Source organism: Symphodus melops (genome assembly GCF_947650265.1).
Source record: "Symphodus melops genome assembly, chromosome: 14".
In the NCBI taxonomy this organism is placed as follows: domain Eukaryota; kingdom Metazoa; phylum Chordata; class Actinopteri; order Labriformes; family Labridae; genus Symphodus; species Symphodus melops.
This window is the reverse complement of record NC_136704.1, coordinates 18,100,553-18,117,172: the sequence shown is the minus strand read 5'-3', so window position 1 is coordinate 18,117,172 and position 16,620 is coordinate 18,100,553. Positions and strand designations below refer to the sequence as shown.

At 40.0% G+C, this 16,620-nt stretch overlaps 1 protein-coding gene and 1 long non-coding RNA gene across 2 annotated transcripts in view; one reads left to right on the top strand and one right to left on the bottom strand.

Moving 5' to 3' along the window:
- The window catches only part of LOC306835406, a 145,954-nt gene that overhangs the window by 57,704 nt on the left and 71,630 nt on the right, over positions 1-16,620 (top strand). The window lies entirely within an intron of this gene.
- LOC306835389 (sodium channel protein type 3 subunit alpha-like) overlaps positions 1-16,620 on the bottom strand; it is a 169,690-nt gene that overhangs the window by 111,033 nt on the left and 42,037 nt on the right. The window contains exons 5-9 of the mRNA XM_079361877.1: positions 12,988-13,152; positions 12,653-12,796; positions 11,391-11,508; positions 2,916-3,006; positions 1,402-1,530 (exon numbers count right to left, since the gene is read on the bottom strand). Coding sequence (XP_079218003.1) covers positions 1,402-1,530; positions 2,916-3,006; positions 11,391-11,508; positions 12,653-12,796; positions 12,988-13,110 — 605 coding nt within the window. The 5' untranslated portion in view covers positions 13,111-13,152. The remainder of the gene's footprint in view (positions 1-1,401; positions 1,531-2,915; positions 3,007-11,390; positions 11,509-12,652; positions 12,797-12,987; positions 13,153-16,620) is intronic.

The window sequence follows — 16,620 nt, the reverse complement described above, 5'->3', positions numbered from 1 at the left end:
AAGTTGAGTTGAGTATCTATATTGTTATTTTTGTTTGTTGTGCCACAATAATATAAATTATATATTTTTTTGTTTTAATCTGTACAAGATTAAAAATAAACCTGTAGATTCTGTAAGTCATGTCAGCTACATTTGGCTGTTTTAAAAGTCATCAACAAAAAGTAAAAGATGAAGAGAAGTGAGAAACAACTTTTTCTTTCTGCTTCAAAAAGCATGGATGCTTTAGTTCTTGTTTTTGTTTCTATATCCATTTTAACAAGACGATGCAAACTACTATCGTCCGTTTTCACAGGTTAAATCTGAAGAGTCAAGTGATGAAGTGAAAACTGCAATAGCTTTTTTGGTAATATTTATCAGAGGAAACTACAAAAAGGCCTGAAATGAAAATTTAGTGAAGTTTCTCATAAGGTAAATGAAGGAGTTGAGTAAATGTGCTGTGTCATATTTCACCACTTTGTAAAGGAAACATGGATTGGTCTCACATCCTGGACTTATTTTTACCCGTCCTGACTCACACTCATTAACTTTATTAGTGACACGTGAATCTGAAGTCTCAAGTTTGTTCTTTATTTGTTTTTTTTTCCTCTCTGAACATTCGGACTGACAGCTCAATGAGATGCAGTCAGAGCGCAGAGCTTCTCCTGACTTTGCAAATGTGTCGGAATCCAACAAACACGAGCGACTTCAGGCCGGACGTGTTCGACTTCGTGTACCTCCGCTGCAGAGACGGGCTTGTGTTAGTCTTTATTTTTAATTCCACAGCTCTAATCCCGTCAGTACAACACAGGCCTGTCACACTCTGCTGCTCTGAGTCGCTCTTTAAAACTCACTCACTGATAAACTCCACTCAGCTTTACTCTGCAGCTCTTTTCCTGCAGACGTTTAGCATTAAAAGCCCTGCATGGAGCTGAAAATGCTGAGTTACTCCCCCTTCACTGAGGGGCTTTTAATGTGAAGTATGTACAGGAAATGTTTTAGTTTAGTGTAGCCTAAAAAGGTAAAGTTCAGAAAAGTTAAATGGAGTTAGAGGTGATGCTTTTTTTTGTTTTTGTTTCCTCAACTCAGAGCTGTAAAATAAACCTGTCCTGAATAATCTTTGACAGTTTCTATATATTTTTCTAAAATCGTTTTCATGTTAGGGTTAGGTGAGTTTATCCAAAAGTGATAATAAAAACAGCTTTGACCTTTACCTGGCCTTATTAAAGCAATCTTATAGTTAACCTTTTTCAAGCTGAGCACACTTGTTTGCTAAATGCTGCTCTATGTGTGTGTGTGTGTGTGTGTGTGTGTGTGTGTGTGTGTGTGTATGTGTGTGTGCGCGCAGTCTTTTAGCATAATAATAAATGAATAAATGTGTTTCTTGTGTTCATGTGTTGGTGTTTTAGTGTGTGCTTGACTCACGCCATGACGATGACGCTGAAGTCGAGCCAGTTCCAGGGGTCCCTCAGGAAGGTGAAGGGTCCCACACAGAAACCCCTCGCCAAGATCTTTATAAGCGACTCGAACGTGTAGATACCTGTGAAGGTGTACCTGAGGGAGGGAGAAAAGGAAGAAAGGAAGGAGGTCAAGGGAAAGACAAGAAAAGAACAAATTATCAGAGGAAGGAAGAGGACGAAAGAGTTATGGTAGAAGAGAAAAAGACGAAAAAAGAAAGATTATATGGGAAAGAAGTAGAAGAATTAAGATAATAAGAGGTGAATTAAGGTAAGATGGAAAAAGGTAGAGAGGAAAAAAGACCAAAAGGAAAAAGGGTCATGAATCGAAGAATGGAACAAAAAGAAAAAATAAAGGATAAAAGAAAATTAAAAAATGGAGAACAAAGAAGGTAAACATAAAGTTGTAAAGGAGGAGCAGAAGGTGGGGGAGGAGAAAGGCAGGTAAGGATACAGGAACGTGAAGAAAAGGAGATCAGAGAATAAGAAGCAACGGAAAGAGAGAGAGAGGGAATAAAGGAGTGGAAAAAAAAGAGCAGAATGAATATTAATAAAAACGGCAGCGCTGCAGCCAAACATCCTTCATTTATTTATTTTGTCCCCAGAAACAAGTTTTGACCCGACGGGGAGTCAACTCAACCGTGCAGAAACAGACAGACAGGAGAGAGAGAGGCAGTCACGTCAGCAGCAGCTGCACAGCTGGAAGCCAGGGGGCAAAATTACATGTTTTCCCTACTGACCCCCATGTAAAAAGGTATTCAAATAGTTTTGTTTTTAGATTTGTACCTTTTAGTAGAACCATATACAATTCTGCACTAGCCTCTTTTTAACCTGGGGTCCTTTTTGTTTACACACGCTGGAGACTAAAGGACAAACAGATGCAAAAAGTTTTGGAATTGCTGCTGCTTCAGTTTAAAAGTGTGCCAATTAAAGGACGTCCACGAGAAGTTGTTGTTATTTGTCACCGACTGGCTCAAACTGTTGGTGATTTTCTAAGTGTCTGAAAAAAATCACAAAAAGGATCCATAAAGAGACAGACCTTTATGTACAAGACAAAATTGATTTCTTTACAATAAAATCCACTTTAAAAGGAGCGCCTACTGGTTATCTCCCTGGTTTCTGACTCTGGGTTCAAATCCTGCCTGTGGCTCCCTTCCCGCAAGCCAATCTCCATCCTCTCTCCCTCTCTCTCTCTCTCTCTCCACTGTCCTTTCTCTACAATAAATAAATCTTAATAAGATAAGGCCAGCACTATTTCTGTAAATATGTCATCCAAACTCCCTTCCACCCTATCATGAGTTGTTCCCCTGGACTGGATGCCATTACACCATCAGAACAAAGAGTTCAGGCATCTGTTGGCAGCGCTGCTTTCAACAGCAGTTACACAGTCGATGGGAATCCCCTAGTGTCAAAGAGGTGATTCTGATAGGCAGACACAACTGTCAAAGAAATAGAGGCAAACAGTCAGATGGTTGTACTTACTCCACGTATTTTGCCCAGTACGCCGGCTCGGACATGGCCATGAAGCAGCAGTTGGTCAGGATGGTGCACATGATGAACAAACTGAATAATGTGAGCAGGTTAAGGACAAACAAGGCTCAAATCAAATTCACATGTGCAGTCACAACAAATACACACAGTACAAGTCATATTTAATGATCAATCTTCTAAGAAACATTTTATAGCATGCTTAAATGATTTAGCCCACAGACTGTATTTCAGTCAATTCAACCACCCCCCTCATCTAAATTATGCAAAAATATTAGCCTTGATATAACCGAAAATAGATCAGCCCCAAAAAAGTGCAAGAATAATGAAATGACATATTCAGACCAACGTTGTTGTTTTTTTTTTTTTAACTGTGATGTTTACATGAATTTGCACGAAATCCTCATGTGGAAATTCGAGGAACCTCTGGATTGGCTTTTTTTCGCCGATTATAAAAATGCAAACACAAACACAAAGGCTACATCAGTTATTTCTAAGCATTGGGACGCTCACAGTTTGTAGTATAAGTACCAATAATGATAGTCAATTTCCAGGTGCGTGCTCAGGAGCCTTAAAAAAGATCAGTCTTTTCAGCCTGAGAAGAGATCGGGCCTCAGTCAAAGGCTGAGAAGTTAGACCTGCTTTAAGCTTAAAGTAGTCAATAGTTGTTCAGGTGGCCAGTGGGCGGAGTTCAAAAGACAATGAGTGCCAAAGAGAGAATTGAAAATTTAAATTTAATGTTCTTCTGTGTTATTTGAGGCCATTAGTCACTGTGGAAAAAGGTCAAGAGCTGAAATGTAAAATACAAATGTGCTCGATCGACATACTGAAGCTTGATCCCTCATTGTAAGTCTCTCCTGACAGCAGTCAGCTGAACGCTCGATATGTAAATGCAAAGACATGTGGTTTTGAGTGTGTGCAGTCTACAGGCTCAAGTGATTTTACATGTGCCCTTTTAAAAGAAAATACCGTCCACTGAATTCCCATCATAGCTAAATAAAGACGAAGTGAACTGAAAGGCTGTGCCAGGTTAGCATGTGTGCTCAGCGCTCCCTCCGACGCCTGCCACTTTCAATACAGCAAATTAATATGCCATTAACAGCAGCGATGGGCGAGCAGGCCCACTCTTGTCTAATCATCATATAATGGGGAGCAGTAACTTTCCAAACTGTCAGAAGGCAGAATTACATGTTAAATATCGCCTTCAGCTGCCATGTTCTGCAGCTACACACGCTCAGGTGGGAGACACTTTGTGCGACCGGGCTCAGCTGTCAATCACGGCTATAAATGAATCATAATTATTGTAATTTGGCGGGAGGAACATGCTCCCCGTATGAGCGTGGCCCAAACTCCAGCTGAAAGTTGTCGGAGCTGCAGGGTAATTGTTGATTGAGTGCCGGCTGTAATGATGTTGTTGGAGCACAGTGGCAGGCGGTGAGATAATACGGTTACAGATTGACAAACAACACAAATGTCCCCCCGCCGCAACCGCCACCGCTGCTGTCGAAACCACGAGCTAATTATACTATAATGATAGCCCTGCTGTTGTGGACCTCCCAGGCCACCGTACAGGTAATGTCATTACACCTCCCACATCCACAACAAGATCTACACTCCTCCTTCTTTCCACATTTGTGTCACTCCCTCATTCTTCTCCTCACATCAACAGTACAGCCCAACACTTTGACAGTAAAACACTCTGTCATCCAAGTGTTAATCAAATCCCTTCAAAAATAAAACCCTCACCTGGTATTAGTCGAAATCCACCACTGACTTCTTTTATTTTTTTTAATTTGCAGGAAGGAAAAAAAAAACGCAGACTGAAGCAGGGTTGAATTCAGACATCAAGTAAAGTAGTCTTAGTTTAAGACAGGAAACAATCCCAAATAAAGGCCAAACAAAATATTATTTTTACAATGCAAACGAATGGAAATTTCAAACGTTTTACAACCTAAATATAAATCAATAAAATCTAGTACAACAAGAGGTAACAGTGTAAAAGAAGGTTTTAAAAAGTCAGTTTTAGACGACTTAATGCAGCTCAATAGTTACCCATTAAGGGCTTTGAATCAAAGGGAAAATACACTGAAACTCAAAATGTAATTTTTATCAATCTTGTGAATGTTTCGTCTAAAGAATTAATGAAAAGAGTTGCTGGAGGCGGCAGGTTTCTAATATCTTGTTTTTCTTGTTAAACAGTTCAAAAACAGAATATTTGCAAAACACTATCAATAACTGTTCTTGAAATCTAATCGATGAATTGATCTAAAACGTGACATTACACCCTTCACATTGATCGTCGAGAGAGGGAGTCTATCAGAGTCAATGGGACCTCTTGCTTTGCCAAAACACCCTCCAGAACAACGCGCATAAATTTGACACCATTACCATAATGCTGATTCAGTGCTGACACAACAGTGACATCAATAAACAATAACACAATATATGAAACTCAATTAACAGGACTGTGCAGGGGGCTGATTGTGGAGGTGTGTGTGTCTACCTGCCAGCCATGCAGCAGTCTGTCATCCCGCTGATCAGTGGGAGTTTCTTCCATATCCTGTTTCATTCAAGTGCTTCTTTTAACCCCTGAAAGTTTCTGATTGTTTTTTAAAATGTGTCTGACATTAAGGTAAGCGTCCCTACAGAGTAAGAGGTTAAGATGTTATTTTAACCTTTCACTGATTTACCATGCTCTCTTCAAAGACACTAGACTCCATTGGCAGACAAAGATATTTGCAGAACACAGGAGTTGCTGATCATTCACATATTTTTTGGTCCAAAACGAACAATTCGAGACACCGAAGTCTAAGACTGCTCCAATTAAAGTAGAATAAATCATGACACCTGAAGACCAGCAACTCCACTATTCTGTGTGGTAGAATTACTCATTTTGTCAATGGAGACTGGCAGCTTAGAAGAAAGCAATTTTTCAATTGCATCTCGTTAAATTAAGGTCAGTCTCTGCAGGGATCGCATCTATGACACTGTAAAATGACTATGACTTTAGTTTGTATGTCATCGCTGATATATTAAAAAGAATTGATGAAACATCTGAAAGGTGTAGGTCAGATAGTGAGCCGCGGTTGGCCGCAGCTCCCCTAAAAGCAGCTGAAGAGTTTTGCAGAAACCCTGATTCTAACATGAAACTGCTGTCAACAATGCTGTTTTTGTGACTAATTCGGCTCACATAAGAAACTGTATACAGTGAACACTAAAAAATAAAGAGCCTAAAAACAAGTTGCATAATTAAATAAGCCAATATCTGATCCCACGTGCAATTATCACAGCGGCCTTATGAGCTCCATGATTTACGTGTTAGGGTTAGGGGAACAGGAATTAAAGTTCACTGCAATAAGAACATCAAGTGACCGATTTGTTTACAGTCAAGCTTTGTCAGGTCTGTCCTCAAGAGGAAACACATCTTAAAATATTTGTTGTTAATATGAGCTATGACTGATTACTTCTTAGCTGGTTTTAGAAAGTTATAATGATATAATTGTATCCATGACCGGGATCAAATGTTATACTTTGACTTGTGTCAACAACGCCAGAGAAAAACTTTATTCAGCTCACTTAAGCCAGTTATTGACGAGCCTTTGTGTGTTGGGACTCATTACGGTCAGTTGTCATTACAAAGCACCAAACTTCATTTTGTCCACATTTAACAAAGCAGTAGATGTCACACCTTTTGTAAAGGGGGAACCGAAATGCAAAGTAAATATTTAAGGGATGCAGTGTGGATTGTGAGCCTGCGCTCTTGGCTATGCAACTTGATATCCAACACACTACGTGGCTTCAGGACATGGTGTAATTAATCTAAGATATTACACCAACTTTCTCCAGTCAGAGCACCGCGGTCAACACACCAGATGATCTTAGCTGACAGCTTCTGTGTTGGCTACTCCAAATCTGAGGAAGTTTGACCCTGAGGGAGCTGTATTGCACGTTGAAAAGTTAATCTTTTGCTCCTTAACAAATTAACTTATTGATTTGTGTGCTTCAGAATTTTCTTTAGCTTCTGCTTCTGTGAAATTGTATTTTTTTTTTTAACTTTGACTTGACTTCTGATGTCTTATAGATAGTCAGAAAATGTAAGCGCCACACAGGGTGAAGCAGATTTGTTGCTCAAGTTAAACTATACTATACTTATACCTGATCTAGAATTCGTTGTTAGCTTAGCATTTATAAAAATATCTGTTTATTGAGATAAATAAATCATCATCAGATTACCATCAATAAGAGCTGCTCTTTAGCATCGATACGTTCTGCCTGGTTTTTTGTTTTGTTTTGCTCTCTTTGTAGATTGTTTCTCCTGCACTAACCAAAGCCTGCCCAAACGCAATTGGTCGATACAGCTCGGATTACAAATGAACTTCAGACAATAATCAAAAGACTTTTCATACTAAAAATTCCCCACTTTTAAAAACAGAGTAGAATCTGTAAATAGAGATTAAACTGCACTTCCTGAATCCTGTGCTAAAAGCAACACATCCCTACTAGTGTGCAATAACTGTAGTATGGAGGTGGACACACATACAGTATGCAAACACATTGTCTTATAAAGTTCACAGCTCAGCCACAACGACACAAAGTGAGTAAATTACTGACAATGTCAATTTAGCCTTACTGATTGACGTGGTCCCAGAGCAAAGCCTCATGAGACACAAAGTCCAGTGTGTGTCTTCCAGACAAAAAGGCCCTGTGGGAAATGTAGTCAAACATTGTTTTGTGTCACAAACTACAAGTAGTGTCGATACTGAGAGAAACACATAGCCCACATCTTTGTTTTCTATTAACAGAAGCCTGTGGTTCTGTGTGTTCGATGGAGTGTGCGTGTGTGTGTGTGTGTGAGTGTGTGTGTGTGTGTGTGTGTGTGTCCACCTTACACCAGCGCTTGTCATTGTGGCGCCAGCGTGGTTGGGCATAAATCCAGGACACACTTGAGCGCACACACACTTATAAAAACACTCATACACAAACACACACAGCCGTATTCAAACTCCACTTCACTTTTAGAGCACAAACAGAAACCGCCCCCCTCCCACACACACACTTGTTCTAATTTTTCTTTTTGTCTGATTACAACACACACACTCCAACACACACACACACCTCGCACATCAGCAGAGCCACACCTCCGTCGCTGACCTCTTCCCCCACTTATCCCCCTGACAACAGCAGCGTGTCCGCCGGCTCGACATCTCTCAACACCAGCAGCCGTGTCCAGAGGTAAAAATAGACGAGTGTGAGGTGAGAGGATGAGAGGGGGCGGGGCTGTTGAGTTTTGGGTGCGAAGTAATATCTGTCATATTGACTGGGCGTCTGGAGCCAAAGAGGGACGCCGGCGTGAAGTCTGAGTGTGGCGTGAGACGGGCAGCCTGCCAAAATCTCAACCGGGGGTCTTTGAAGAACATCTGGAATTCAAGTTTGAATGCTTGAGCATGATTTGCTTTATGATAAAAAGTTAAAATTAAGTCATATGTTGTACATTTAAGTAAAGAACGTTGAAAGAAAAACACTTTGATTGAATTAAAAGAATTTCTAAACCTGGGTACTTGTTTCCTGTTTAGTGTTGTAGTTAATTAGCAAATTCTTTGCAAAATAATAAAAAAAAAAATTTTTCACCATGGGGGTCCTAACTTTGGACCTAAAGAGAAAACAAACAAAATGAACAAACACAGGGGATATTATATTATAAGAGTAGTCTAAATGCAAGGTACTAAAGGAGACAGACCAAGCACAAAGTCTGTACAGTATGTTATTCTCCTGTGTGTGTGTGTGTGTGTGTGTGTGTGTGTGTGTGTGTGTGTGTGTGTGTGTGTAGGTGTGTGTGTGTGTGTGTGTGTGTGTGTGTGTGTGTGTAAGTAGAGACCACCTTGATGGGAAATATTTACTGGTCATGTTTATAGTTCACTGGACAGCTCAAGATGATATCTGGCTTAGAAATACGAGCATGAGGATGAGCCGTCTGAGTCTCACATATTCAAACACACGCACACGCACACACACACACACACTCACACACACCCAAACACACAGTTGACATGATTGGTAAATACACGTCATTCCTTCATTTGTACCTGGAAAGCATCCAGCAGCTGGTGTAAACTCACCTCACAGAGGATTCAGGAGGTTAAGAGATCCGCTTCAGTGTTGTTTAAACATCTGATAATTATTCATTGGTCTTTATAAAATCCAATAAATGTTATTTATGTGTTAATGTTTACTATTACTACGTGAACATTAATTGTTTGTATTTATCTTCTCTTCCATTATGCAAAACACATTATATCTTTTTAATGGAGATGTTACAATACTGTTCCACATAGCCTCAAAAAACCATTCATTTTTAACTACAGTCCTTCTGTTGTCATAAATAAGTCAGGCTGATAACTACATCAAGTTCAGAATATGTCAGTGTATTTATTCAGAGGGCCTCTAAACCAACATTCAGACACTAATGTCAATCAGGGTAACTTTTAGGGACTAATGAGTCATTTGAACCAATTAAAAAACATGTAAAAAGGACACTATAAACCAAATATACTGTAGATCTTATAACTGAGGTCAGTGTGACTCAGGAATATTATTCATCAACAAACACCTTAATTAACTGTCTTAAAACCTCTTGACTAACTTCATTAGGTTTGAAAAATTATAGGGAAAGTCAGGTTTTTAATAACTGTAGCTCGTTTTGTCAGATATTTAAGGTTTGTGGTCACGTACAAGACTTGAAAACTGTTTCTGTAGATATCTTCAGCCTGGAGCAGAGAACCGTCTGTCAAGGCTGCTATGTAATACTTTGGGGGGAATATATGTAAAGATTGTCCATTAAAAGTTGTTGTTTTTGCCACAGGCAGGGTGACAAGATTTGTCATTTAAGACGAGGGGACGCTGAAAGTCAGTTTCAGTGAGTCTTTCTAAATGATGATGTCATATCACATTGCAAATTCATATTTTATTAATTTAAATATTCTGGATTTTTGATAAATAGACCAGCGAGGGTGAAGAGCTGACGGACAGATATTTAAGAGCACCAAACGCACGATGAAGCTGTTTGAACAGCATCATTCACTACAACTTAAAACAGTGTTTTAAACAGATGATCAGTTAAAGCTCAGCACCCTGTTAAGGTCCCAACGTATCTAAAAAGAGTTAAGATCTAAAAATACCAACATTCCTCTTTAATCTGACTAGAACGCTGGTATTGTCAGGCGTGTTAGCATGTTAGCATGCTGTTTATGATCACTCAATGGAGTGTAAGCTAAACAGTTAGCACAATGCTCATCACTCTGCGCTGTGTGTGCTAACATGTCAACAAAGAGCCTCCAAACCTTTAAACTGTTAACATAAAGCTCATCACTGAGCGTGCTGCAGTGTCAATATAACTGTTAACACACCATCAGTCCCTCATTTACACACTTACTGTTGTATCAAATGTCACATCTTTTACCTTCTGCTTAAAGGAAACCTTAGACCTTACAGTTCAGACTTCTATGACTAAAACAGTGTCTGTTTACAAGTTAAAGAGCAATATCTCTGAGATTTAATGTGGAATAATTTTCAAGAGGGGAAATATTTCTTGCAAAGCAGAACTGTAACTTACAACAATGGAATTAGCAATGGGTTGTTTTTGAATAAAATAACAGTGATGTGCTCACTGTCCTAGGAGTCCAAATTGCTAATTTCATTTACAGTAACTAACGGTCCAAAAACATGACGAACACACTGCCGAACATGTCATTCTTTTTCATCAACGCCTAAAAGGAAAGTTTAATTCTCACGACGACAACAAAACTCAGAGCGCTCAGTAGTAGGAAATGACTTTTAAACTGTTGTGCATTATTCTGCAAGATTCTATTTTTCTATAAGACCACAAAACAAACTTGATTCTCTGAAATCAGAACCTTCATCTTCATTATCAGGAGGTGTTAGGGCTAAACTACAATCTTTCACACTGTGACATTTGAATTGTTTTATGTGTTGCACAGTTGCACAGTGGGTCCTCTACTGTGCATTCTTTTGAAGAGTTTCTCTATTTTTGCCTTGAAACTCACCCCATCATGTTGTGTCGATGTCATTCAGAGTCAAACATCATGATGGGATTCATCTCTGCAAACACTGACGCAGTGAAACATTGACCAGGCTGCAGACGCCTGCAGACATGAAGCACTCCGCCTGCTTCTGTTTGTTTACACTAACGACCACACTGCCGCCAGGGTGGCCTGGTACACGCACGCATACACACACACACACACACACACACACACAAATACACTGAACCCCCCATGCTACAGGGACACTGCTTTGCATCTGACCTTTGACCTTTGACCTCTGACCTCCCTGCAGTCCCATCCCCACAGCAAGTAGGAGATCAAAACTCTGTTCAGATATCAGGAATACATACAGTAGCAGCAGCCTGCGTTTGTGTGTTTATACATATATAAATATACATAAAAGGATATGAGTGGACGAGGATCTTGATGGCAATTCTGCGAATGGGGTTAAACGGGCTGAAGATGTAGAGAGCTGAAGTGGCACTGAAACGGAAGATGGCCTTCCCTTTGTTCAGGACTATGAAGGTCTGCAAGAAAACGAGAGGAAGAAAGAGAGAGAGAGAGATCTATGATACAAAAAGAAAAAAAAAAAAAAAAGTCCACAGGCGCTGGTAGTGTACATTTTCAGTGAAAAACTATAGATCTGCATTTTGGTCAAAATATAACAAGAATCAAGCACCAGATGAGAACGCTCCATTTTGGTGCGTCACTTTAAATGCAATGAGTACTCCCGGTGGGCGTCTTGTAAAACTTCTGCAGACCACAAAGAAGGGACTGGATGGATTTATTTCAAATTGTGTGGCTTGATAATGCTTGAAAACAGTAAGGTTAAAAAAACCCTGTCAAAGTGGATTTTTTTAAATAATATGTCCCCTTGTACATTATTTTTATGTTTTCTGTTATTTCTCGGTATATCTGCTTCATACAAGAAGCACATCACGGTCATTAGTGAGGGAGTTGGAGGTTAATTGTTGTAACCTAGCAACAACATCTTTGAAAAGCGCTCTGATACTGTACTAAGGTACTGAGGACAGACAACGCTTTGGACACAGGCCCTTAAACGAATATTCTTATAGTGAAACTCAAATACAGACTATGCAATGATATTGTTGAGAAATGTCAAAACTCTCTCTGAGTTTGTTGTTCTAAGTTCTGTGTTCACACTGAGGGGCGGCACTGACTGACCAGATCTTCCCGTAACCTGCTCATAACCTTCACAGATACAGATGAAAAAGATCCATTAACTTGTAGAATGAGATCTTTCTGGAAAATGTCTCACTGTCCACTGAGTTTACTAAACAGCTTCTAGAAATAAGACCATGAGGTGAATGAGCCTGACAGCAGCGACAATAACAAGGTGTAAGAGCTTACAAAAAGAGAACAGACAAACTGTGTCACACACGCAAACAAAAACACACACACTAACACAAATCACTCCTCTCCCCTCCTTTCCTGTGAAGTAGGTTACCAAAATTTCGATTCATCTTCCACAGATTCTCCAACAGAAGAGTCGGGGCATTTCCAAAGGCTGTCACCCACAAACACTCGAGCAAGCGCACACACACACACACACACACACACACACACACACACACACACACACACACACACACACACACACACACACACACACACACACACACACACACTCACACTCTGTGGGTCACCTACCCTCTTGTCTTTGAAGTAGTACTGGTCGATGTCTTCCAGGGGAACGCCCACCAGATGAGACGGGATGTCGGCGAAGATGCGCGGCAGCTGTTTTCCTGCCTCCAGGTCGGGCCGGCGCCGGGGGAGCACCACGTCGCCCAGGTCCTGATACACACACACACACACACACACACAAACACACACACACACACATAACATCAGAGTATCAACACCTATCCAAAATACTTCCTATTTACCGAATAAAGCTTCCTTACATCTCTTCCTTTTATTCAACTTCTTACTACATAATAATGCTTCCTAGATGTGTGTGAATGTGTGTGTGTGTGTGTGTGTACCTCCTGGTAATGTTTGCTGCGTCGGGCCCTCTCCTGGGAGATGCGCTGCTCGATGGCAGCCAGGGAGTCCGGCGTGAAGCGCTGAAAGCTCTCTGGTCCCATTGGAAACACACAGCCAGCCATCTTCTCATCCTGATCCTGCTGCTGACTGGCCCAGTATACCAGCTGCAGATACAGACACAGGACACACATATTAGCAATCATAAACCAATGAAGCTACAGTATTTGTGGACACCTAACACTGATGTAGATCTTTAAGGGTTTTTTTGTTTTTTTAACATGTTTTGGGGATCTATCGCCTCGAGAAATAACTGCTAGCCTTTCTGGCATAAAGCTTCATGTTTCAGAGGAAGATTACGTTTTTTCTTTTCAAACCAGAAACAGCTGTTGTGACAAAATCTTCAAAGCCACGCGACTCCATTGATAAAAACAGTAAACTGGCAGAATAAAAGTTGTGACTGTCTGCCACTCCATCCTTTGGTTTGTTTCTTTGTTTTGCATTTGAGCTTACATTTGAAACCACCAAAGTCACACAACAATGCAGAATAATCAGGCAACTGAGGCCACTGTAGACCAGCGACTCCTGCTTTCTGTGAGGCAAAATGATTGTTTTGGCAATTGAGTGTTGTGTCTTTAAAGACAGACAGACAGACAGACAGACAGACAGACAGACAGACAGACAGACAGACAGACAGACAGACAGACAGACAGACAGACAGACAGACAGACAGACAGACAGACAGACAGACAGACAGACAGACAGACAGACAGACAGGGTGTAATGCTTGTCTTTGTCCATGTTACATTATTACATTTCATTATTCATGTATGTGTTCAAATAACTATAGGGTGTCCAAATAATAAAGTGCAGGCCCTCAATGGTGTCTCATTAACACTCAGAAACAGGGCGATCAAGGATAAAGTTACACAGATAGCGAGAGAGAGTGATTATAGGGTTACACCGTGAGAGGAGGGAGTTTGAGGAGAGCAAGACTGACAAGGTGTGAGTGTGTAACAGGTCTGTGTGTGTGTGTGTGTGTGTGTGTGTGTGTGTGTGTGTGTGTGTGTTTCCAGACCATCTGCCTCGGATCCTAATTGAATGATTAGACAGGCCTCGTTTTTCAACCCTTCATGCATTTATTCTTCACAGCTCCCAAATCTGATTTCTGAAGTGTGTGTTTGTGTGTGCGTGCCTGTGTGTGTGCGTGTCCACATCAAAGGGAAATCGAGCTCTGTTTTCCATTCTTATCAAAAGCTGTCATCCACTTCCTCTCTCTGTCTCTCTCTCTTTCTCACACACACACACACACACACACACACACAGGTCATGTACAGTGGCTCCTGATGAGATGTTCGCTCCTGGTTTCCATTCTGCTCTGACACTCGGTCACGTACACTCCTGTTCACCTCCTTACTTGGCAAATGATAAATGACTTTACCGAGACAAAAAGCTAACTTCAAGTTTTGATGATGTTGACAGAAAAGGTGGCCCAATTATCATCATGAAATATGCAACATAAATGTATATGGCTGAGAATGACCCATATCGCATTTTTTAGACAAATGCGTACCAATATAACCAATATGAAAGAAAACATATAACTGACTAACAAACCAGGGCTGTCAGCATTGGAAATAATTAAGATCTGACAATGATGCATTTTTATTTTTTAATCATGATTAGTCACATTCTATGTTGTCCCATTAGATGACTGTGGATAAGCCCCCACAGTGTCTCCCTGTAGTCACAGTGATGGAAAAGACCTTGGCTGGATCTTTAAACGCTTCATGTCACCTTAAAAAAAAACTCCACTGACGAGTCAAAAAAAATATCCACCTTATGACATTAAACATTTCACTTTTCTGCCATTCCTTTGAGCTGTTTTCAAGAGTTTTTGATACGCAAAAAGTTCTTATTTCTGTGGTTAAGTTAATGATGTAATTTTGATCTACCAGAATGTCCTTTGATTGATTTCAAAATAAAAGCAGAGTTGAATTCAAACAGCAAGTAAAGTACTCTCAGCTTAAGACAAAAATGACTAAAAAAATAAAAGCTGAACAATTTTTAAATTGAAATTGACACAAAAAATGCAGAGATGTAACCATGATCAACTATTTGAATTCAGTGATTAATCAAAATAAAAAAATAATTAATTGTTTGACAGCCAAAACAAAAAAAAAAAAGTTAAAATTGTAAATAATAAATAAAATATAAGTTGTACAAATGAATAGAGCAACTTTTACTGGTAACTTCTTTGGAAAATAAAGAATGACTTAAGGACACGGTAATATTCAGAGTTGGTTTGATGTGTTTAATTAAGAAAGTAAGATCGGCCTTTCACACAGTAATAAGCATCCAAACTTTTTTATTTTCCTGGAAGGCTTCAGGCTGAACTCGGACAAACTGCTATAAAAACATCAAATTACTAAGATGACACTTTCATTTCTGCTCTGCTTCCAGTGTTTTTAATGATCTTCCTTTTTTTTTAATGATGTTTCTTTTTGTTTTAGAGCTCATTGTGTTGTTGTTGTTTACTACTTGGTCGCTGTTTAACTCAAAGTGCCACAAGATGTGAAGTTTTTAATGAAGATTCAAGTCACTGAAGTAACTGAACTATTTTGTGTCGCATTAATGAGTACAAGTTTTAACAAGCTTAATGGTTCCTCACTCAAAAAGTGTTCATGTCCCCTGAAGCCTGGAGTGCACCGTGCGCTTGTAGAAAGGCTGTGGTGGGATGTCAGCTCGCGACTGAATCTTTAACGACACACGATCAAAGTTCACAATGTGCTTACACTGTACGACCCGGTTGTCGGGCACAACCTGAGCGCTCTCGCTGTACAAGTTCACTCCGGACGGTAGTCTTCACAATTGTCAATGGAAAACTCCCACAGACAGAAGTAGATTTCAGTTGTCTCATATGCACGATTCAGATAGCCGACACATCCTCACACAAAACTCTCTCACCCTCTCTCTCTCTCTCTCTCTCAGCATCAGCAATGAACACAAGTTTACCAGCAGCTAAATCATAATACATGTTCCCTGTCAGCTGGAGGTCCACAGATATTTCCTTGCAACATGTCTTTAATGATTGGAGGGGCAAGGTAGATTAAATAAGCAGGCCTGTTGTTGCCATGGTGATTTCTGAATCATCTATCATTTTGTGCAGGTGAAATCAAGTTGTAAAAAAAAAAGTCCTGTAGTCGGCTCTCTCACTGTGAGACTTTTTTGGCAGCTGTACAACCAAATTATCAAACATGCCAGAAAATCATCTGTCAGGTCGAGAGCAGCTGATCAGGCTGCGATCGGCCATCATGACTCAATGTTCACTGCACGACTATATCAATGCGTGACGGGCTGAAAAACAGCACAAATTCAACATAAGTTGTGTGACTCAGAAATGGGGTGTAAATCAGCCTTAAAACAGACAGTGAAGGGCAGACTTTAGTTCCTATAGAGATTTTTGTAACCATGCAAAGCTTTATTGTTCTACGAAAGTGTGGAGGTGGAAAAGTCTAAGATTTAAACTTTCCCTTGTGGTTATATTTGGTACATTAAAAAAGTCAAAGCCAATGGATATCTTAAAAAAAACAAACATTGAAAACAACAACAAAGACTCTGCAGCTCAGATGAGA